The sequence below is a fragment of the Eschrichtius robustus genome, chromosome 13 (assembly GCF_028021215.1).
Source record: "Eschrichtius robustus isolate mEscRob2 chromosome 13, mEscRob2.pri, whole genome shotgun sequence".
Classification (NCBI taxonomy): Eukaryota; Metazoa; Chordata; class Mammalia; order Artiodactyla; family Eschrichtiidae; genus Eschrichtius; species Eschrichtius robustus.
Genome location: NC_090836.1, coordinates 11,963,882 through 11,989,034, shown reverse-complemented (window position 1 = coordinate 11,989,034; position 25,153 = coordinate 11,963,882). Strand labels below are relative to the sequence as shown.

The 25,153-nt window shown below is 35.2% G+C and overlaps 1 protein-coding gene across 2 annotated transcripts in view; it reads right to left on the bottom strand.

The window, feature by feature from the left end:
• Positions 1–19,623, bottom strand: part of ATF7IP (activating transcription factor 7 interacting protein) — a 117,719-nt gene extending 98,096 nt beyond the window's left edge. Inside the window, exon 1 of one of the 2 annotated variants that reach the window (XM_068560141.1) lies at positions 19,465–19,623. Coding sequence is in view for 1 of the 2 variants with exons in the window: in XM_068560140.1 (XP_068416241.1) it covers positions 1,600–1,616 (17 nt within the window). In the remaining variant the exon portion in view is untranslated. Of the gene's footprint in view, positions 1–1,599; positions 1,754–19,464 lie in introns of those variants that run through there. The other variant, XM_068560140.1, reaches the window with a different exon arrangement.
• Positions 19,624–25,153: the final 5,530 nt, after the last annotated feature.

Sequence of the window (25,153 nt, the reverse complement as noted above, 5' to 3'; positions counted from 1 at the left end):
TAAGAACAAGTAAAAACACAATTTCGGGGCAAGGCAGCAATTTTAAACTGTTAAATCATGTAAATATAGAACTTATATACTACCTTCATGAAAATTTGTAAGTCAAAAAAGAACATGAAGAATATATGTTCTAGAATACTTCTCAAACTGAATTCCATAGTCCCTTAGCGTCTGGAGGTCTACAATTAAGTGACCTAGATCCTGACACTAATAATAAGATCATAATTGTCATACATGATCTGGTTTCAAACCTTTATTTTCATTGTAACAGCCTAACTGTTCTCATTTTATTAAGAAAATTAATAAGTAAATGTTATAAATTTACATTATAAAATAATTACACAATAATAAAATACCACACATATATCCCTTTAATATACTGGGGTCCTTCATAAGAATTTAAGGTGCAAAAAGTTGCTGTCTTTTAAAAGTTTCTGTATTTAGAAAGATCAAAACTTACTGTTCTATGTCATATTAGTCAGGGATATATTCATAATACTCTACTGACAAAGCTAGAGGAATGCACAATTCCATTTAGAAAAAATTTTATTAAGTACTGCAATTCAAACATCAGTGCTTTAATTATAACTAACTGTTGTGCTATCTGCAATAATACATGAATAAAAATTTCATTCTCCTACCTTCTGGGTCACTATGGACTTACAATATCTCAATAAACGTTTCTATTGATACTTCAGAACAATGTTAAGAAAGCTTTTTGAAAATTTTGAAACTAAATTTACAAAATTATTGAGTCATTACTTTTAAATATATCACAGGTTTTAACTAAGATAAGGTGGACATCAACAGTTAATATCACTTAACTAAAAAACTGAGATTTACTTCAGCCCTGTTGTACAAGCATATATTAGATACAAAGAAAAAGGGTATCCAGACCTAGAAGATGTGAACTCTTTCTAAATTCAAAATCTGAATCTGAATGCCAATTTAAGCAAAAAATAATTAGGATGAAAAGTTAGCCCCATCAAAAATATGAAAGAATTGGATGGCTGGGAGGAGGCAGCATAATGAGAAAGAATTGAAACCCATAGTAAAAAAAAAAAAAAAAATCTACCAGTGTTAAAAATTTGTTTATTTTTGTAACTGTGATTTACATCCAGAGAATTAACATTCTTCCCAAAAAGCTACCAAACAATACCTCCAAAACACACACACACACCACACACAAACCCAGAAAAGTCATCACAATCTTCATGAAAAACGCGGCTTACTTATGGCTTCTTTTTAAAAAATCTACAGAGATAATATATTGCTTTTAATTTCTACAAATAAATATCAAGCAAACTAAAATATCCAACATAAAAGGAACATTAAGTTAATCAGGACCAGAAAAGCACTACTGTGGTGATCAATTGTTCTGGCAATGTCAGAACATAAGACGGTGAGAAATTACAGGAATTTAACCTTTGACCTCACCATCCTATGTACTGTTTCCATAACAGAGGCTTCAATGTTCTATCAGCAAACATTTCAACTTCTTAGCAAGCAAGCTCTAAGTTCGCCTTCCTATATAAACTTAGTAAAATTCAAATGTTTTTTAATTAAAATGTTCAGAGATAAAGAGTAATTGGTTCTTACCTCTGGTCCTGATGCATGTGACAAATCTCCTCAGTGGCATAGTGGCTGCCTAAGCAGCTACAAAGACTAGGTTAGCAGCCATTTTGAGACAGCTGCACTGTCTCAGTTGCACTAAAGTGTAATTAAGATGGCTGCAGTGTGCACTCAAGAACTCACAGTGGAAACTCAGCTATGTATCAAACAAAGCCCCTCCCACTTTGTCAGCCTGCAGGAAACTGAACACTGACAACAGCTAATGCATATACTGCAACAAACAATGCAGCTACTCAGAACACAGCAAACAGAGAAGGCAGCAAGCCAGTTTTGTAACATAATGCCTGTGAATCCCGACTTGCAATACAGAGTTTGGGCACATCCTGATCCCAGACAGCTTGAAGTCCATGCCACATATTAGCAGTTACAGAGATGGAGCCAAATCACACACAGCAAACATCAGGGAATTTGCTTGAAAGAAAGCCTCCATTTCAGTCCAGAAAAAAAAAAAAAGTCAAACTATGCTCAAGGTCCTTTTTTTTTTTTTTTTTTTTTACTCTTTTATAGTACTTTTTACATGAAAAGAGTGCCAATTTTTATAATTTCTAGAAAGTTAAGTTGTTTAAATCCTGATAATCAATTTCCATTTATAGAAGGCTAATTAAAGGTTTTTCCCACAGAATCTAAGCCCCAAAGTGCTCAAATCTAGCCGAATGGTTAAAGCTTGCAATCAAATTATTGAATCTTGACAATAATTTTAAATAACTGCTGGGGAGGACTAGAGACATTAGAGCTACAGTGGCAACAAAGCTTATTTTGAGTAATCTGCCATAAAGATAAAAACAATTTCTTCTCTTCTGTAGTCCAGATGGTCACAAAGACATCTCCAGGTGAGTGGTTGGTCCCAGGGCAAATTAAATTTCATGCCGTGGCTCAGACCTCCCAACATTCTGACATGGGTGAAAAGCAAATAAAATAAAGAATGTAGACACCCCCGGGGGAAAAAACAAATAGGAAGAACAAAAGGGTAAAATTCAGTCTGAAAGTGGGTGTATTATGAAGACAAATTTGTTTTAACAGTAACCAACCATCAAGAGAAGGACAAAAGCACAGAAAGAACCTGTTTGCTTGATAGCTCACATCAGCTAGGAAATCCATCTTTTCCTTTTGTCTTACTTGGTTTACCATCCTAAAATTTAGCTGCCTTGTGCTATTTTGTCTCTATCCACCACTAGATGTAGGTATTTATTAAAACACGTTAAGGGTGTAAGGGGGTGGTAGGGGTATAGCAAAAAGGAGACTGGCCCCATAAACTGATGATTGTTCAAGCTGAGTGATGGGCACATGGAGCTCATTATTTCATTCTATTTCTGTATATATTTGAAATTTTTCCATAATAAAAGTTAAAAAAAATACTCAGCTTTTAAAAAGTCCTTATTTATTCTCCCTGAGGTAAACCAGATAACGTAAACTGCTTTAAGTACTGCATGAGGGAAAAAAAAGTTTATAGTTGATCTAAGCCACGTTAGTTCTTCAAAAGTATAATGGATTCTCTGAGGGTGGCTCAAATCTATTTGTTAAAAGCAAGAGGTAAACTGGGAAAGATTCGAACAGGATAGACATTACTGGAGCACTAGAATGTGGCTAAGGTTAACGGAGAGACAAACAACCAAAACATTTAGAGCTGCCTGATGAAGAGCAGCTGATATTCAAGAAGCAGATTCTTTCGGAAGCCTGTTCCACAAAGGTTTAAATTATGTAATATACCTTCAAACGTGCGGTGCTCCCCACACCCGCCTCAGCCTTCCCCGTCTCGCCAGACACCTTCCAATGTAAATACTAAATACTTTTTTCTCAGTCTAAGCTTTCCCGGGAAAGCTAAGATGCTGGCTATTGGCTATAAGATCTACCTTTTCACCCAATTTAGACTTCAAAATAAGAGACATAATCTAAGTTCCCTCCTTATACCAATCCTCCATCAGCCACTACAATCATTTTACTACTAATTTACTATATCCTCTCTATTATCCCAAGGCACGTAAGTCAAATCAATATAATGATTGCCTATTTCATGCAAGGGGCTTTAGAAGACAAAGGAGTAGGGAAGTCCATTAATATAAATCAAGCCTTCATATAAGTTTTTATATACATTGTTTAAACTAATTCTCACATTAACCCTACAAGATAGGTTTTATCTCCAACTCGTGATTGAGAAAACATGCTCAGAGATTAAATAACTTCACGAAAGTGCTAATAGCTAAAATACATCCTAGACTACACTCAGCCCAAGCCTACTGGAGCTTTGTCTGTCCCTTCCCACACTGGTTCTGTTTCTGTGCATCACGGAAACAACTTAGGAAAGAATAACGGTTAGGCTGTTATTCAGGTAAGTGGTGTCACTGCCAATGTTTCATTCACTCTTTATCCCAAAGAGACTATCCCGGTTCACCCAATAAACACTATTCATGATTCAACCTAAATTATCTTATCACTGACAATCCCTTCCTTGCTCTCCTTTCCCCTTACTATGCCCAACCCCCAAACCAGGTGTAATTGCTCTCTCAAGGTCTTTTATATATACCATCATTATACCTAGCATATTTCATTATTTATCTTTATTTATGAGTTCTTAAAGGACAGAAACAACTTAATTCATTTTCCACTCACTTTCATAATGTGAAATAGTATTTATTTGCTCAATAGATGGTGAGTTGAAAGTAATTCCCTGTGTTTTCATTTCTACCACAAAAATCTCTGAAAATTCTACATCCTTAGGAACCTTCATTTTTAGGATCTCAACTCTTACTTTCTAGGAAGAAGAAGAAGTCAGCTAAATTTTTAGTCTTGACCTAAACAGCTCTGTACTTCAAAACCCAAGGTGGAAAAAATACCTTTTGCAGGGCATTTTTCAGTTTTTAAAGTGTTTTTAGAGGCACTACATAGGAGCTAATGTGTGTTAGACTAAAGTCTGAAAAAAGTCTATAAAAATTATAGAAATAAATATATTATTTACTTTAAAAAGTTTTTAACATTACTAAGAAAGAGTACAGCTTGTTTATATAATGTCATAGATTACAAGAAATTTGTTTTTGGAAGGGTTAGTCAATAAACCCAATCATTGCTTATTTGTGAAAGCAAACACATTTGGAAGGCATTTCTAATGTAAGGTAAACATCTCCATGATTACTCAATGTTTTACCTCTTCCTAAATAAAACTAGCTCTTTTCATATAATTTTTTCATTTCACTCTTACAATGACCATGTAAAATAATAGTGCTATAATCTCAAATTTTTCATAACCAGAGAATGTAATCATTTGCCAGAGGTCACACAAGTAGTAATGAAAAAGAACTATAGGAGAATTAACTTTAGTCAACTACTACACTTTTTATATATCATATATCACACTATTAGAAAACTCTGGGGCTTCCCTGGTGGCGCAATGGTTAAGAATCCGCCTGCCAATGCAGGGGACATGGTTTCGAGCCCTGGTCTGGGAAGATCCCACATGCCGCAGAGCAACTAAGGCCGTGCACCACAACTACTGAGCCTGCGCTCTAGAGCCCGCGAGCTACAACTACTGAAGTTCGCGTGCCCTAGAGCCCGCGCTCCGCAAGGAGAGAAACCACCACAGTGAGAAGCCCGCGCACAACAAAGAGCAGCCCCCACTCGGCACAACTTGAGAAAGCCTGCGCTCAGCAACAAAGACCCAACACAGCCAAAAGTAAATAAATAAATAAATACATTTATTTTTGAAAAAAAAAACTTCGCACATGCAGAATACTGAAAATTCCATGGAACCTAAATAAATGGTTTCAGTGTATTAAGTAGAAAGTAAATACACTTTTCATTAATTTAGTTAATACACTTTAGTTACACAAGTTACTATCAACATTATATATATATATTAAAAGAGAAAAGGAACATTAGAATGTTACTAAGATGATAAACTGAAAACACCTAACTTCACTCCCTCAAATCCCACTAAAACTACAGTGGAGGTATTTTTTGAAGGCATAAATCCTCAAGAACAAAGAGAAAAGTAAAACGGACAATAGCTACATGATTTTGGGAGCTGGAAAATAAGCAGAACCACTGGTAACTAAGTCAGCAGTTCCCAAAACACTATATTCTAAGCTGCATTGGGGATAAATTAAGAACCAATTTGATTTACATGGCAGAAACATCAAAAGACATAGAGACTAGAAGAACGAAGCACTTTGGAAATTGGGGTGAAGGGAGCAAATAGTAGGATGGTATGACTAAAAAAGAGAATATTAGTGAAAGCTGTTTGTGAAGCAGTAAGATACCCTAGATGTCCCTCATCACATTCCACTGAATGCCTGCTCTCCCCAATCCTAGCAGAGGTCTGAAAACAATATCGACAGTTAAAAATGAGAGTAGCATACCAAAAAGAGGGACTGAGTGCTCACTGAAGAGAACCCAATCCTCTTCCTCCATTAATCTCCCAGAATGCTGGCATTCCGATCCTTACTCTCTATGTATGAAAATGTAAGACTACTCTCTGAGGGTAGTTAACAAGCACAAGACACAAGGCCTTAAGGTCTTGGGAGCTCTCCAAAAACAGCCCACCCAGATCAGCCTCTATAATGAAGTCCAAAACTGACAAATTTAGATATGCTAATCAACTTTTTACTCTTCCACAACATATTACATACAGTCAGGCAAGGAAGAGAAAGGCAACTAAGAAAAGTCTAACATGGAAGACAGAGACTAAAAAAAAACAATAAAACACAAAGCAACAGACTACACAGGGAGAAAACTTCAAAAATAAATTAATATCTATATATATCAAAAGATGCTGCATTCATTTGTCAAGAATAGAATACTACAGGCAAGGATTACAAAACAGAAATTAAGAATATGATAGAAAAAAAATGAAAAACTCAATGAAAGGACCTGATGATAAGAAATCTACCTGAGCAAAAAGACAAAGCTGTAAACAAGAGAGAGAAAAAAATTTGAGTATCCATCCAAAAATTCACATTGGAATGATAGAATGGCAGAAAATATCACCAATGAAATCATTTAAGAAAAATTCCAGGACTGAAAGGCAACAACTACTAAACTGAAAGGGCCTGATGAATTCCAGCAAACAATAGTAAATAGATCCATATCAAGGAATTAAAGTGAAATTTCAGAACACCTGGAAACTAATAACAGATTCTACATGCTTCCATTGAGGGAAAAAATCAAAAATAAGAACGGCTTCAGATTTCTCAGTAGTAACAGAAGCAAAAAGATAATGGACCAGTGCCTTTAAAATTCTAAAGAAAAATGATTTCCAACCTAGCCTTGTATACCTAGCCAAACTATCAATCAAGCATTAAAAATATAAAATGACAATTTTCAGACACACATAAGTCTCAAAGAACATATCTCCTATATATTCTTTCTCAAAAAGCTACTAGAGAATGTGGTCCACTCCCCCTAATGACAGAATAAGTCAATAAAAAGACATAGCACATGGAAAACAAAGGTCCTACACAGAAGAGGGGTGAGAGAAATCCCCACAATGGTGAATAAAATTCTAAGGATGAAAGCAGTATACCAGATGTAGAAAGTAAGTAGGCTAGCCTGGAAAAATGAAAATCAAGAAACAAAAATGAGTCACGATCCTTGCTGCCACTGTACCTGAGGGGGAAAAAAAGTGTCTTCTAAATAAACATTAAAAAATCCTTAGTAAAGGATTGTACCAAATCATCTCAACTATTACTATTACATGGATGAGATTCATGGATACAGGCATCCTGGTATAAAATTACCTTCATGGATGGACCTCTGTCATAACTGTATCAAGAGAATGAGTCATGATTTCCATAATTCCGTTAGTTCAGGGCAGACAACTTTGTGTAAGTAGACTACTTAACTCTAGATCAGGAGAATAAGAATTACTTAGGACTAAATGAAATGATTTAATTGTGGTTAACATTTTATTTTTAATGGTCATATGAGAAAAATACTTTCTTCTTAATCTACCTTTAATCCTCAATTTAAGATATATTTTGTATAAATAGTAATTTAAATAGTATCTTGATCCAATACCCTCAGAATTCCGGGGGGCAGAATATCCTATGAAAGACCTTAATACAGGTTTTAAGTTAATAAACTATGAGAATATTTTAAGAACAATTCTATAGAAAAATACTGAATATATTGATTGGCCTTGTTTAAAAACTACTTAGAAGAATGATTAAATCTTGTATAAAGTATCATAACTGAGTCTCTCTACTTTTTATGAACCCACTTACATAGTTTCAATGAGAATCTGTTTTCCTTCCTTTCAGAATAAAATGGATAAATCAAATTTGTAACCATGACCACAGAAAAATGCAACGTTTAAAAACAAATCTCTTTTAATTAGCTATGACAGGGAACAAGGACTGCATCTCAAACGTAGAAATGATGCCTTCTAGGTCTTCACAGGAAATCAATATAGTATCTCTTTCATAACTTATGGATTCCCAGCTTTAAGAGGAATAAAGAATATCACTTCTTGACAGACAAGGAACACTGACAAATGTGGGACTCTTAGAGAACCATGATACCCTACAGTTTTAAGTAATGCAGGCAAAATCTCATTGAGATAAATTAAATGGCTCTTGGTTCCTAATCTTGTAATCAAGCAAATAAATAAGTAAATTATTATGCTTTATAAAACTAGACAGAACTTAACTCTTAACTCATATCAAATGGACATAGTTTTGTTAAGCAAAGGGAAGCCTTTCTATACTTATCAATATGTCATTAGTTCAATAAACCAAACAAAACATCGAAATAAAGAATCAGAAAATTATTAAACAAACTTATATGATCAAATCTGTACCTTAAGGGGCAGAAACTTGGCCACGGGAAGGGTTATGGAAGAAAACTGACACCTTGTTTTGCCTCAATATTAAGTGAGCATGCCCAGCAAGTTCCATAGCTGAAGGGTAAATAAGGGGTGAGGGATCACCCTGCATCCTAAAATTACAAAAAGAAAACAGGATAATTCTATGTGGATCTAGCTCCCAAAATAAATGACTTCATCTCTAACTTTGGCAATAATGACAGTCTGAAGAATTATGACAAACCTTGAAGATAAATAATTAATGTGAGAAAATGGCTGCTTTTTCACCATGATGAGGCTCAGAGATTTAGTAATCTTTGAGGGGTTTTTATTCTTTAAATACTCTGGTGGTGTTTTTTGGTTTTGTTTTTGTTTTCATTTAATGAATAAGTCCTAAAGCTGGACCCTCTCACAAACCTTTGCAAATAAACTACGTTTCTAAATGCATATTTTTCCTACTAGTAAGGGGCATGATCAAACCTACTTTTCTAAGTTGCTTTTTAAATGTATATAAGTTCTAGCTCCAGTAAGGAAGAATACTGTCATTTTCCATATATCTCCTTGTACTGCAGGGCTCCCTAAAGCTTCACATAGCTGCCTCTTAGTAAATATTCATGTCTTACTAATAGATTCATCAATTGGTTGAAGCCAGAGATGAAAAGTGTGTCAGGAACAAATGCTAACATTTTATATAATTAATCTCATTTAATCTCTCAAAATAAGCCTACCAGGTAGGTAGTATCACCATTTTATATGTAAGAAATACTGCTGGGAAACACAAATTGGCCAGGTTCCAATACAAAATTACTATACTTTCCACTTCATGATATTACTAACTGGTTTTAGGAAAATTCTTTGTCTTTTCTTTTGTTCTTTCTTTTTCTTCTGTCAATTTGCTTGCATATTTTTAATCTGCCAACTATTATATCACTTAAAATATGTTTGATGGAGAAGAGAATTACACAACACAAAATTATTATGTCATTCCATCTTTTCATCAAACCCTTATTAATTTCATACATATGTCCTTCAGAATTATATTTTAGAAACATCTTATTAATAGGTAAGCAATGGTGTTCTTTAAATTTTTTCTATTTCTTAATGAATGGGATTGAAGAATTTTTTCCAAAAGTTATTTTACTATTTATAATTTTCCAGATGCAAAGTGCCTGTCAAATCTTTTGACAATTTACCCAGTGGACGCTTGGCTAAGTAAACTTCATGGTTAATTATTTAAAAACAACAACAACTAAAAGTTCTGACGTGTAGATTATCATGCATTAAATGAAAGGAGCTAGAACATCTTACTCTTTTTTTTTTTTTTTTTGCACCTAAAACAAAGGGGTTCTATTCTTTCAATAAGCAAATAGTTACTGAATATTAAGGTAGGTATTTGTGGAATGCAATTTTATACTTTTATTAGCAGTCTTATTATACCTAATTAGAAAGGGTTTGTCTTTAAAATGCAACATTTGCCAGATACATCAGTAAGATAAAATTCCTAACTGCAGGAAGCTTATAAAGTACTACACAAATAACTATAAACATAAAAGTTGAAAGGAATAAATGGCTTTAAAAGAGATACAAAGTAAAAAGAGAAATTAGAGAACTTCCAGCTGAGGATAACAATATCCTTTATTAGGTACATTATGCAGGCAGCATGGCATCAATGATTTTTTATTTACAAAAATCAAGGATTTATATCAGAATATGTTCTCCTAAACACAATACTTTCTTTCCCACTTCTGAGATTTTGATTACCCTCTTTATTCCCTTTACTAAGAATATCCTTCTAATTCTTCTTTTAAAATACAACTCTTCTGGGACTTCCCTGGTGGTCCAGTGGTAAGACTCTATGCTCCCAATGCCGGGGGTCCAGGTACGATCCCTGGTCAGGGAACTAGATCCCGCATGCCACAACTAAAGATCCCACATGCCGCAACTGAGACCCGGTACAGCCAAATAAATAAATAAATATTTTTTAAAAAAATTTTTTTAAATACAACTCTTCTAAGGTTTCCTTGATCTCCCTCCAACAGAGTCCCACTTTCTGTGCCTTACACAGATATCTACTGTGTTACACTTATCTACAGAGAGCTGTTTGTTAATTACTTACTTATTACTTACTTATCAGATAAGTTTTACTTGTAAGCAAAGAATTTATGACCACAGTTATTTTTTACCTGTGTATATTACAAGGCCCTGAAAAATCACATTTTCCATCTTGAGAAATCATAAACTCAACTTTGAAACTAAAAGAAGCAGTTCAAACAACTGTCAGAGTTTACCTACAGTCCTTCATCCTTTTAAAGTTAACTGGCAAGATTCAAAGATAGTACACTGAATTCTTGCAAAACTAATCATGATTTAATGTTTTCAAAAGCAAGCATAAAGAGGAAAAACTCTACCTAATAAGGTAAATATTTATAGTAACTACAATCTGTCAGGAATCATGACTACAAAGCTCTCAAAATTCCATTTCAAAGGAAGATATATAGAGTTACAACTGGATCTAATTCTTAAAACAGAAAACCAGTTTTCAATATCAAATTATGAATTAATTAGAGACCACTTCTCCAGCTGCCTTTAGTAGCAGAAAAGGCTAACTGTTCTCTAATACCCATTTCTCTCCTTCTTTTATAAAATTTTCTAATTTTAGCTGAACACATGGTTGTGCAGCCAGATACTACATTTCCCAGCCTACCTTTCCCAGCTAAGTATGTTCCAGTGATTAAATTCTCACCCATAACACATGAATCTAAATGATAGTACTACTTCCAGATGAGGCTCTCAAAACAATGAGTGTGCACTCCCACTGTTCTTTCTCCCTTGCCCCTGGCTGGTGAAAGCAGCCATGTTCAACCTAGAAACCATGTTCAACATATGGAAACCATACATTAAGCCAAAGCCACTTACAAACCTGAAGAGTTTTCCTCTGTATTATTACACAAGAGAAATAAACATCATCCTTAATAGTAACAGAGTGTCTCAGAGCAGTTTAGCCTTTACTGTAATCCAATCAGCTCCTGACATTGACTACCTAAAAGGAAATAAAAGAAGTTCAAAAACAGTCTCTTTTCCATACTCTTCCCCATTTCTCCCTTTTCTTGAGACATTTAATCTAATACTGGTAACAGGGCAGGTACACTCCTAAGCTGGAAAGTCTTAGCTGAAAATGAGCTGAAGCAGTCAAGTCATTCATTATTGTTTCACCAATCTCTTTTTCTTTTGCTCCTGGTCCTCAAAACAGCAGAAACTCTTCCTACCTTCTAAGTTTACCTTTCCACAAAATGGAAGACATCATCTTGGACAATTACTGGCTCAAGGAGAGATCCTTTTACAGCCCTGTCAGTTCTGAGAACCACTATTCCAACATACAATTCAAGTTCCTTATTAGAATGTAAAAGCGGCATACACATAATTCCTGGGTACCTACCAAGACAGTAGTTCCCAAAGCAGCACAGGGCTACACAAACAACAAAGAAAGGGAGAAAGGGTTATACGGTTTGACATAATAACACTACTACCTCACATCATCATCAATAAAAAGGGGTCTCTCTCCCAAACTAAAGGGAATATATCTAGTTATCCCTAGTTATCAGAACTATAACTGATAATTCTATTATTTTGTATAACACAAAATAACACAAAATTCTTAATAATATTCTAAACAATGAAAAATTGCAGACATGAATAAGTGAATATTTCTGATGGTAAAGTTAATATTTCTGATGGTAAAGGTCATCTTCATTTCCCAGACATTCATGTTTACATAGGTCCAATTATAAAGACTCTCAGGAAGATAATATCAACTGTACCCTTAGGCCTGCCACATTTTTTGGAAGGTGACCAAGGAGATGCCCGGGTCATTCTCTTAAAGACTCAAAAACCCAAAGATCAACATTCAAAACTGAAAACGTTCACACTGTATAAAGAAACACTAGCGCCCTGGTTTTCTCACTTTGCAGCACTTAAAAAACTGGAAATGCTGCCCAGCAATCATAGTGTCTCCAATACAAGATGGATTCCACCATACAACTTGAAGCATATATAAACAGTTTAATTTTATGGAATTCACTTCTCTGTTTTGAAAAAAGTAAAATAACAGAAAAAAAACACTGATTTCCTCTGCAGATTGCATGACAATCTAAGAACACTAAGAAGTAATTTTTAGCCTTGGACTCTCTAAAGAACATAACAAGATCAAATGGGCAAGGATTTTAAAAAAAAGAAGCTCCACTAATGGATAGGTAGTTTCTAGATACCCTAGGAAACTAACAAGGACAATGCTCCCCAGAGCTACTTGATATTTTTGTAATCTACTGTTAAAATATCACCTTATTTTTATTTATAATGCCCTACAGCTGTTAGGAACTCAAAAGCAAGAACTTTACTCTCAACTTCTTTCTGCATGTGACTCCTTTGAAAAACTCGGTATGACAATGTATGACTTTTCCATATACCTCAAAACTTAAAAAAGTATAATAGAAATCTTTCTAAACCAAATCATACACCTCTTTGTCTTCTTGAACAAATTTAGCATAATTAAATATTCTTATAATTCAGAATCATAATAAGATCATCTATTACCATAATGAACGTGCTATAAACACTAATTTGTCTTTAAGAATAACAATTCCCAAATTAAATAACCTCAAAACTAAGTTTTTAAATTCTTGTTCTAACACTTGACATCTGACCGCTCTTCACTATCAAGATGCCAGCCATCTCTTCTTGCCCCTATCCATATGCATTTTTCTAGTAGCATTTCTCCTGTCCCTAACTATCTATTATAGTCTGAAAACACAAATCACAATACATCAGAACTATGAAAAGTTCTCAGGTAAGGGCAAAGGTCATACACAAAAAAATAAAAATACGCAAACTTCTATAAGTGGATTTGCTTGAAAAATATCCAAAAACAAAATTTTTTCATTAGAAAGGAAGAAAATGCTGAAGACAAGCCAATAATATCTTAACACAATTTCTACCTATTTCCTAGATTTATTTTTATGAAGCCAATAATATTTTACCATTTGATTTCTATCTTTAACTTCCTTGATTTCTTCTTTACATGCAACCACCAATTTTTCAAGTTTAACTATATTCAACAAAAATATTTTTACAATAATCTGACATTCTTTCCTGTACCTAATATAAAAATAATTCTTAAAAAGTAGGATTACAACTGAAATACACTATCAATCAAGATTATACTTTTCTCTTCAATCAGCACAAAGAATAGATTTAATAGAGAATGAACGTATACTAATACTTAGGGAAACATCCTTATGAGAGAAATATTTAATGTTACCAAAGAGACTAAAAAGAAAATTTTTTACCTTAATTATATATTATTTATTAGGCTCCATACTGGCCAAAAAATGAATCAGATAACTTTTCAAAATCTCTGTTTAAAAAAAAAAAAAAGGTTGGGCTTCCCTTGTGGCACAGTGGTTAAGAATCCACCTGCCAGAAGACCTAAATAGACATTTCTCCAAAGAAGATATACAGATTGCCAACAAACACATGAAAGAATGCTCAACATCACTAATCATTAGAGAAATGCAAATCAAAACTACAATGAGGTATCACCTCACACCAGTCAGAATGGCCATCATCAAAAAATCTACAAACAATAAACTCTGGAGAGGGTGTGGAGAAAAGGGGACCCTCTTGCACTGTTGGTGGGAATGTAAATTGATACAGCCACTATGGAGAACAGTAATGGAGGTTCCTTAAAAAACTAAAAATAGAACTACCATACGACCCAGCAATCCCACTACTGGGCATATACCCTGAGAAAACCATAATTCAAAAAGAGTCATGTACCACAATATTCAGCAGCTCTATTTACAACTGTCAGGACATGGAAGCAACCTAAGTGCCCATTGACAGATGCATGGATAAAGAAAATGTGGCACAGATATACAATGGAATATTACTGAGCCATAAAAATAAATGCAATTGAGTTATTTGTAGTGAGGTGGATGGACCTAGAGACTGTCATACAGAGTGAAGTAAGTCAGAACGAGAAAAACAAATACCGCATGCTAACACATGTATATGAAGTCTAAAAACAAAAATGGTTCTGAAGAACCTAGGGGCAGGACAGGAATAAAGACGCAGACATAGAGAATGGACTTGAGGACACAAGGAGGGGGAAGGGTAAGTTGGGACGAAGTGAGAGAGTGGCATGGACTTATGTATACTACCAAATGTAAAATAGATAGCTAGTGGGAAGCAGCCACATAGCACACGGAGATCAACTCAGTGCTTTGTGACCACCTAGAGGGGTGGGATAGAGAGGGTGGGAGGAAGACGCAAGAGGGAGGAGATATGGGGATATATGTTTATGTGTAGCTGATTCACTTTGTTATAGAGCAGAAACCAACACACCATTGTAAAGCAATTATACTCCAATAAAGATGTTAAAAAAAAAGAATCCACCTGCCAATGAAGGGGACATGGGTTCGAGCCCTGGTCCGGGAAGATCCCACATTCCACGGAGCAACTAAGCCCATGCACCACAACTACTGAGCCTGCACTCTAGAGCCAGCGAGCCACAACTACTGAGCCTGCACGCTACAGCTACTGAAGCCCGTGCGCCTAGAGCCCATGCTCCACAACAAGAGAAACCACCACAGTGAGAAGCCTGCGCACCACAATGAAGAGTAGCCCCCGCTCGCCGCAACTAGAGAAAGCCCACACACAACAATGAAGACCCAACACAGCCAAAAATAAATTAAATAAATAAATTTGGAAGAAAAAAAAAAGGTCTATGTTAAACACAGAAGAAAACTTCTATTTTCAAATACTGTAGAACACTTTATCTTGGTAACCTATTTTTCTCATCTCTAACTTCATACTTGCACTATTTTCATGATGCTATATCCTAAAGCAGATTAAAACTGGAAATGTTGTCCTATATTCTCTACCATGTCATTCCTATTAACATTATACCATTATAGGAAACCAGTAAAATAACACCTTAATAAAAAGTAACAGTAGCACAATTTTTCTCAGAGTTCCTAAAAACAATACATTTTTGTGGGATCTACAGGAAATGCATCATATTCATGAATTTAAAAAAAAAAACTAACAGTATAAATATGTAAACTTACCCTAATTTAGGTTTTATGCAATTCTAAACAAAACTTCAAATAGTTGGCTTTTTTTAAACTTTGCCAAATGTATGTACAAAAGGAGGGAAAATTAGCTTAGAAAATTGTGAAAAGGAATAATATCTACTGCCCCTTCATATATTTATATAGTCTATAGCACTACAGCAAATAAGACAATGTAGTACTGCTATAGAAAAACAAGGCCCAGTTCCAGGGTTGTTAACCTGCTTTTAGATTTTACATTACATATTGCTGTGAGAAGCTGATAAAACTGTAACTCTTTCCCCAGAAAAAAAAAAAGCACATATGTACACTCACACAAAATTGCGTATATCATGGAATCCACGGAAGTTAAGTATCTATAGAACCCCCAAAGGCCAATGGACTTCAAGTTAAATATCCCTAGTAAATGAAGCAGAATTGATAGCTCAAACTTAGTAAGTTATGATCAAAAGAAGAAATGTATCATCAACATAAAATTCTAAGAAAATTAGGAAAAGATGGAAACGAGCAACCCATCTTTACGCAATGTCAAAATAAACTCCATATAGGCTAAAAGGTATTTTTTAAAGTAATTAAAACATCTAGAAAAAATAAACAGAACAGACGAACATTTAGTTCATCTTACAATATTTTTTATGCAGAGAACTCCTGGAAGAAATAACACATGAAAAAGCAGTGCATTTGACTTCATAAAAATGTAACAATTCTGGGCTTCCCTGGTGGTGCAGTGGTTGAGAATCTGCCTGCGCAATGCAGGGGACACGGGTTCGAGCCCTGGTCTGGGAAGATCCCACATGCCGCGGAGCAACTAAGCCTGTGAGCCACAACTACTGAGCCTGCGCATCTGGAGCCTGTGCTCCGCAACGAGAGGCCACGATAGTGAGAGGCCCGTGCACCACGATGAAGAGTGGCCCCCGCTCGCCGCAACTAGAGAAAGCCCTCGCACAGAAACGAAGACCCAACACAGCCAAAAATAAATAAATAATTTTTTTTAAAAAATGTAACAATTCTAAATATGTAAAACCATAGCAATTTTTTAAAAAATCTTAACGAAAAAAAAACTTCAAGAAATATGAAAAGCAAAGGGCTAATATCCATAAATAACTTACACATAAGGAAGACATTAACATTTACCACAGAAAAAGATACACAAAATAACCTCAAAAAGCAAAGTCACAAAAAATGAGAAAGTTGCATATATATTAAATATTTAAAAGTTCAATTTTACTAGTTATCAGAAAAAATGCTAACCACCAAATTGATGGTGGTATAGGAAATGCTTTTCAATAAAACTAAGTTTTTATCAGTTTTGTAAATTACTTTAAAAGCCCTTTGTAACAGTAATTTCAAAAAAATATTATGAGATGTAGATCATGACTCATGTACAAGGATGTTCACTGCAGCTTTATTTACAATACAGAAATGGGCAACAAAATGTTCAATACGGAAAGAAAGATTTAGTAAGTCACAGTACATTCTTATTAAAGACACCAATATTACGTAGCCATTTAAAAATATATTTCAACAACATTTGATAATTTGGGATATTTTCACAAAATAACTATTATGTAATCATTAAAAAAAAAATTTCAAAAGAATAATGAAATGGATAAATATCCACAATATAATACTAAGTTAAAAGGGCAGGAATGAAATTATGATCCAAATGATAAACTAATTGATCAATCAATAAATGGAAAGTCACAAAACTCACAAAAAAATAGTGTTTATTTCTAATTAATTTTCAATACTTTCCAAATGTGCTATAATGAAAAAGATTTTAAATGACTCCCAGTAACTTGATATTCATTCGGTAACCTATTCTTAATATTAACTGAAATTCCAAAACATGCTTGTTATTGATAGAGTACCAATGAACAAACAGTAGATGTTCAGACAATTCATTAAACTTAGTTTTAAATTTATAGAACTATACTTGCCTTTCTAACAAATGTAACAGCAAAACTGTCCTACCAATACATATTTACATAGTACATTATGTTCTTCAGTGTTTCAAGTGCCTCTTATGATCTTTCACATTAACCTAAGAGGCAATCATTTGTATATGCAAATGAAAACATAAGCTTAAATATATAAACCAAAATATTTCACTTTTTTGGAAGTGCAGAATGAACCATGCCCTATGATCAAAGTTCTTTTCTTAATCTAACACATACACACAGACATAGACATAGATACAGAAAATACAATGTATTTCCAACTCTAAAACACCTGAAATAATGTCTGGAGGGTGGAGGCGGTGTGCTGGGTAATTACTCTGGAAGCATAAAAGGGAAAAGATTACACAACTGCCCTCTAAATATATTTCTCTGTAGAAGACTTCGGAGGTTCGAAAATTATATCAACAAATTTTCTGTTGAGAAAAAAAGAATTATTCCCATCACTGCATTCTATCTCCTTTGTGATGTCATTTTTTAAAACTCCACCAACCAGAAGTACTCCCTTCAATTACATCTATTTAATACTTAACCGTTCTTGTAGGCAATAAAGTCCTTAAACCAACCAAGATTATAAAGCAACAGCCACTTCTTCATTTGACAAGTGACTGACAAACTCAGAGTTACATAACCAACCAAGAAAACAATTGTTGTATATACAAACCACAGATGAAATTTATGACAACCATTTACAAGTTTTCAGCCCAGTAAGAAATAATTTACACAATGGTAGAATTATATCAAATCGTATAAAACTCCCAGAGGTTTATATCAGATTTAAATATAGTGACACTACCATTTTAAAGTAAAATAATCAGTAACACACTTATAACTACTTTAAGAAACTAAAACCAGGAACACACAATTTTTAAAAATCTAACACAATTGTATCTTACACACATGTATATATGGCAGTTTGGTTTTTTTTAATCAACTGATTTATCAATGATTCACAATTTCCTCATAAAGGCCTCAGTGTAGTTGGGAGTTCTTTGTAGAATTCTTTATCAGAAAAATTTACCAAGTTTAAGTACTATATTTTATATATCAGTACAAACAAAATGCTAAGGAAATGATTAATTTTAAAAGTCAAGGTACCAAAAATAATCTAACTGAAGCAGTAATGGACAAGTGATCAGAGACAGAAAAAATGCAGAACTCAAATGCAAGCAAGATCAGAGGCACACACTGATTAAATTAAAACTTCACCGACTGAGGATCAAATATTCTTTTAAAAATAAATACCCAAGGAGATTGAGATTTCTTTTTCAACATTATATAGATTCTTCCAATGCCCTCTCCCTCTCATTTTTCCAAAACTCAAATTGTTTCTATTTTGAAAACATTCCATAACAGAACTGGTAAAGATAGGGTTAAAAATGTATTTGCAAATATGCAGTTCAAATAATTGCACTTCCCGTGAGAACACCACTAGGTGCTGATCTTCCGCCCCCTAAATATAAACTTGAATCCAGCAATACCCTTAAAGTGAAATAAAAATCGAGAACCACAAGGGGACAATCATTTTTACACAAAATTAAGTCCACAGCTTCTCAGAGTATCGGAGAAATACAAGAAGGAAGTTTGAGGTCGGTACAGGAATACAACATAAGAGAAATGTTTTCCTTTTAAAATATAGGAATTCGAGCGTAACAAAACGAAACCCCTCAAGAATGAGGAAAATTAAATCTAGAACCCGAATGGCGTCCAACAAGAACATTAGATCTTGAAAATGAATATTGCGCTTGCGCAGCCACCGCCCCGCCAGCTGCACAACTGCAGCTAGAGCCCGACCCCGCAAGATCACGTGCTCCCATGCAGCGCCCGCCCGCAGCTCCGCAAGCGCGCAGGCGCAAACACAGCTCCCGCAGCCGCCATAATGCGGTCTTGACTCTTCAGAAATACAATAATAATGTAACAAAATGTGGTTATAATAGCCCCTGGGACTCACATATACCTTTCGAGGTGGGAGATGAGGGAGGGGGAACCAAGTTCCTTCCTACAGAGCCGTCCCGCGCAGCCGTCCCCACCGCTGCAGCCTCAGTCTCGCACGCTTCAGTCGCCGCGCCGCCGCCGCCGCTGCCGCCGCCTCCGCAGATTCAAAAACAAACCCGCTTCTCCCTTGCACGCGCCGGGGCCGTTATGCAAATTATCGTAGGCGGGGCTCGGCGGTCCTAATATTGGTCACGCCCACCATGCTTTTAGCCAATGGGCTCACAGACTGGCCGTTCCCCATGCAAATCTTCTGGTTTTTTATTTGAATGAGAAAAATTGGCCCCGCCTCCTGCCGTGGAAAAGAGAAGGAAGTCTGAGGTGGTGGCGCTGCGCCTTTCAGTTGCAGTGAGGTGTGTTTTTTGAGTGGAGCCTTGCTCAACCAGTGAGTAGCGCTTTGTGAGCGCCCTCTATGAGCCTCAGGAAGGAAGGGAGGGAGGGAGGAAGGAAGGAAATAGGTAGGTGAAAGTTAAAGAGCTGAGGGAAAGATTTTCGAAAAAGGCTGGAGTATGTTAGGTTGTTTATCGTTTATATTAAAAAGTCAGAAAATATACTTCAAACTGTGTAAGTCACGAGGGAGTGGCGCAAACACATCTTTTCTTTCAGTCCTGTGCCAGAGCAAGCGCTTCCAGTCATACCCTTCCACCTGTTGTATCCCTGTTATTCAGTTTTATTTTGGGAGCCAACCCTTCATGAAGGCCACAGAGTGTAATGAAAAAGGTGCCTCTGTATTTGTTGGGATATCTGGGCTCACGTCCAAGTACTCCTGCTTACGTGCCTGTTGCTTGAAATAAGTGCGTTACTCAGTTTTCTCTTCTCTAAAATGGTGATAATGGCTATAATTCAAATCAGTTGAGAGGGCTAAATGAAAGGATAAATATAAGTGTGTTTGGCAAAGCAAAAGCAGCCTAGCAAATATATGGTGAGGTTTGTTTGTCGTTTTTTAACATCAATTCTCCCTTAAATTAATCTATTCGTTCAATATTTATTTAGCAATGCTGGTGTTCCAGACCTATATTAGGTGCCTGTCCTCAAGAAATCTCTACTACAGTGAAGGAGACAGAAAAGTAAACAGGAAATTTTTGTAAGTAATAAGAACTTAGTGCAGGGTGGTTAATACTTATTTCTATAATTTGGGGCTTTCAACTTAGTTGAAATACTGCGTGGCTTTTAGGAGGATCACCTAATCTAGACTTGGAGAATCAGTAATGCCTTCCTAGAAGAAGTAATCTCTAACATGAGAACTGATTTAATAGATTTCTTGCCTAAAAGCTGGACTTCATTGTGAAAGCAATGAGGAATCACTTAAAAGGTTTTAAGTTAGGAAATAACACAATTAGATTTGCATTGCTTAATTGCTAAGCTTTGTAAAGTCCTTAGCACAGAACATAGTACATGGGTGCTCAGTAAATTACAAATAGAAGCTCAGTTATAACAAATTATGTATTGTAATTTATTTAGTATGTAGTGCTCAATTATAAAATAGATGCTCAGCAAATTATAAATAATATCAATATTTAAAGTTCCATTCTATAATAAGAGAAATGGGATAGGAATAACAGAGTTCATTAGGTTTCTCTTTGTCTTCTATAAGCAAATAGAAAGGAATCATTTTTATAATAGTTCACTCTCAATTGTCTTGGCTAATGGCAAAGGGAAAGTAATTGAACATGAACTCACCAATTGATCACTTTTCTTTCTTGCTCATATTCTAGACTTGCCTCCCTAAAACTCCAGTTAGACAGTTTTATTGTGTTTGAATCTCCTCAAATATCCTCAACCACATGTTTACAGTCTCTTTAGCTGTCTACCTGCTGGTTAATCTAACCAATCATTCATTGTTTCATTCAACAAGTACAGCCTTTATTATTTATTCACACACTGTTCTAAGCATTGGGGATGCCCAGAGGAAATGACACTGCCTCTGGTAGGGAAAGAGTCATATATACAGATACACATTATGAGATCATTACTATCATGGAGGTATATACTAAGTAGAAAAGAAATGTAAAACAAAAGAACCTAAAACTTCCTCATGGAATATAGGAAAATTTCACAGAACAGGTGATGCTTGATCTGACTTATAATGTAGAACTTAAAGTGGCTGTCAGAATAGGTACAAAAGAAGGAGAATTCAAATTAGGTAAAACAGAAATGCAAAGACACTGAAAAAAGATAAAGGCATGGCTTCAATTTATAGGTGGGATGATATTCAGAATGTTTATCAATCCTTGTGGTACCAGGCACTGGTCCATTGGAATACAAGAAGGTTTGAAGACCCCCTACTTTGTCAAATGTTAATCCTCTAGTTGGAGGATTGTGGAGAGGTCCAGGGGTTCTTCAGCTGGGCACCAAGACAGACTGGCTGGTAGGAGGGGTATTCAGGGTAGGGCAGCTACTTACCAATCAGTACTGAAGGATTTCCATATCTTACCCACCATTGTGGGCTTATTTATATATACAGGCTGAATAGACTTCTAGGAAAAAAGTGCTGGCATAAAGCAATATCACAGAAAAAAAATCCAAAAACAAAAAGCAAAAAACCCTAAAATAATAAACATTTTTAAATGAATTTCAGTTGCAGCAATTGAGCAGCAATTGAGCAAGAAAAACTGAACTTTTGAAAAACAGTAAACTTGAAAAAGGAACAACTGAAGAGGAAAACTGAAGTTTCTAAGTACTGTAATATGAGACAGTCTAATTTAGTGATTACAAAAATGGGCTCTGAAGATTTACTACCTGAATTAAAATTTTTTCTCTAATTCTTACTTACTGCCTGTTCTAAACTTCTCTAACCAAATGGTTCCAGAAATATCAAATGGACATGAAAAAAATAGCCCTTATCTTTTAAGGTTTTTACAAAGATTAAATTCTGGTAAAACACTTCGAGGAATACTGGGTATATAGTAATACTTTGATAAGTGTTAGCTAATAGTAATCATAGTAGTAATAGTAGTAGTAGTACTAGTAGTACTTGTCAGAGTAGTAATGGTACAGGCATAGATCAGCTTGAGCAGTTTCTATCTGTACATCCTATACTACCATTAAGAAAGAATATGAATTAACCATAACCTGATAATTCTTATTATTATCCTCCATTTCTCAGAGAAGTTTACTGAGGTGTTAAGTAGGCAAACCTGGGAAAACTTAAGAAATAACTTCTTGGAATAGGAAGTGTGATAAATAGAATTCTAAGATGATCTCCACCCCTTTGCATTCACACCCTGTATAATCCTCTCTCCTTGACTGTGGACAGAACCCATGACTTACTTCTAACCAATAGAATATGGCAAAGGTGAATGAATTTTTCAGATGTAGTTAAGGTCTCATAAAAATTGATTATGAATAACTAAAAGAGAGATTATCTTGGATGGGCCTGACTTAATCTGGAAAAAGCCCTTTAAAAAGGAACTGGGCCTTCCCTGAGGAGAGAGGTTCTCTTTAATGGTTTGATGAAGTAAGCAGCCATGTTGAAGAAGCCCACATGGAAAGTTGCTACAAGTGGCCTATAGAATCTTTGGATAGCCTCTAGAACCTGAGGGTGGGCATTAGCCAACACTGAGCAAAAAAGCCAAGACTCTCAATCATATAGCCATAAGGAAATGAATTCTACCAACAAACCAAATGAACTTGGAAGTAGATTCTTTACCAGTCAAGCTCTCAGATGAAAATTCAGCCCAAATAACACCTTGATTATAGCCTTATGAGACTCTGAGCAGAGGATCCATCTAAGTCAGACTCAAACTCCTGACCCACACAAACTGAGATAATAAATGCCATTATTTTAAGTTACTGAATTTGTGGTAATTTGTTACTTGGCAATAGAAAACTAATACAGGAAGTCATCAAAGAAGGGAAGGGATACCTTAAAATCTTCGAAGGTAGATAGGTGACCTAAATGGATAAAATGGGTCCTAAGTAAAAGACATTGCCTGGCATTCGTAAAAAGGCTAGAACTAGTACTATAATTATAGCTGGGCAAGAGGGACCTGTGTTTGGGTCCTCATATTTTAGAAGGCCCCTACATATAATAAACATACACACACACATTTAAAAGAACACATGAATGCCTTTGTCGCTCGGAATATGACAATCAGCAGTACCACATGGGGAACTGTGATCTTAAATATCTGCTCTCCTAATACTTTTCAAGGCCTCACAGGAATGATTCTCCATATTTCTTGCTCTATGTCCTCAAAAACAAAAGGAAACTATCAGAATGTTGTGAAGGTTAGTGAGTAGAGACACACACACAGCTTTAGAGTATGCAAATATTTGAGCAGCAAGAGAGGTAAGAAAAAACTTTAACTTCTCAGATGCTTCTCTGCTATTAGTGCAGACTTAATAGATTTTTGCACAGTGAATTCACTTGCCAATAGTGTCAAACCTCCATTTTCTTGCTTTTTTGAATGTTCCAGTTTGTGGTTCTGTAGATACTCAGAATTTATTGCAGTATTCCTAACATTTGGGGAAAAAAATTTAATATTAAATAATCCATGTTATTCTTATATTTGTATACCATACATGTAGATGTTGATGGAACATAAATGAAACATGATATTCAGTTTTTAAATTAGCAACTAAATTACACTGAGTTCTAGGATTATAAGTAATTCTATTTTCATAAAAATACTTCATTCCTGAGCAATGGGTCAAAAAAGAAATCAAAGAGAAATAAAAAAATACATTGAGACAAATGAAAAAGGAAACACAACATACCAAAACTTATGGAATGCAACAAAAGGATTTTCTAAGAGGGAAATTCATAGTTATAAATGCCTACATCAAGAAACAAGAAACTAAACAAGACCAAAAGACAACCCTCAGAATGGGAGAAAATATTTGCAAATGAAGCAACTGACAAAGGATTAATCTCCAAGATTTACAAGCAGCTCATGCAGCTCAATAACAAAAAAACGAACAACCCAATCCAAAAATGGGCAGAAGACCTAAATAGACATTTCTCCAAAGAAGATATACAGATTGCCAACAGACACATGAAAGAATGCTCAACATCATTAATCATTAGAGAAATGCAAATCAAAACTACAATGAGATATCATCTCACACCGGTCAGAATGGCCATCATCAAAAAATCTACAAACAATAAATGCTGGAGAGGGTGTGGAGGAAAGGGAACACTCTTGCACTGTTGGTGGGAATGTAAATTGATACAGCCACTATGGAGAACAGTATGGAGGTTCCTTAAAAAACTAAAAATAGAACTACCATACGACCCAGCAATCCCACTACTGGGCATATACCCTGAGAAAACCATAGTTCAAAAAGAGTCATGTACCAAAATGTTCATTGCAGCTCTATTTACAGTAGCCAGGACATGGAAGCAACCTAAGTGTCCATCATCGGATGAATGGATAAAGAAGATGTGGCACATATACACAATGGAATATTACTCAGCCATAAAAAGAATTGAAATGGAGGTATTTGTAATGAGGTGGATGGAGTTAGAGTCTGTCATACAGAGTGAAGTAAGTCAGAAAGAGAAAAACAAATACAGTATGCTAACACATATATATGGAATCTAAGGGGAAAAAAAAAGGCCATGAAGAACCTAGTGGCAAGACGGGAATAAAGACACAGACCTACTAGAGAATGGACTTGAGGATATGGGGAGGGGGAGGGGTGAGATGTGA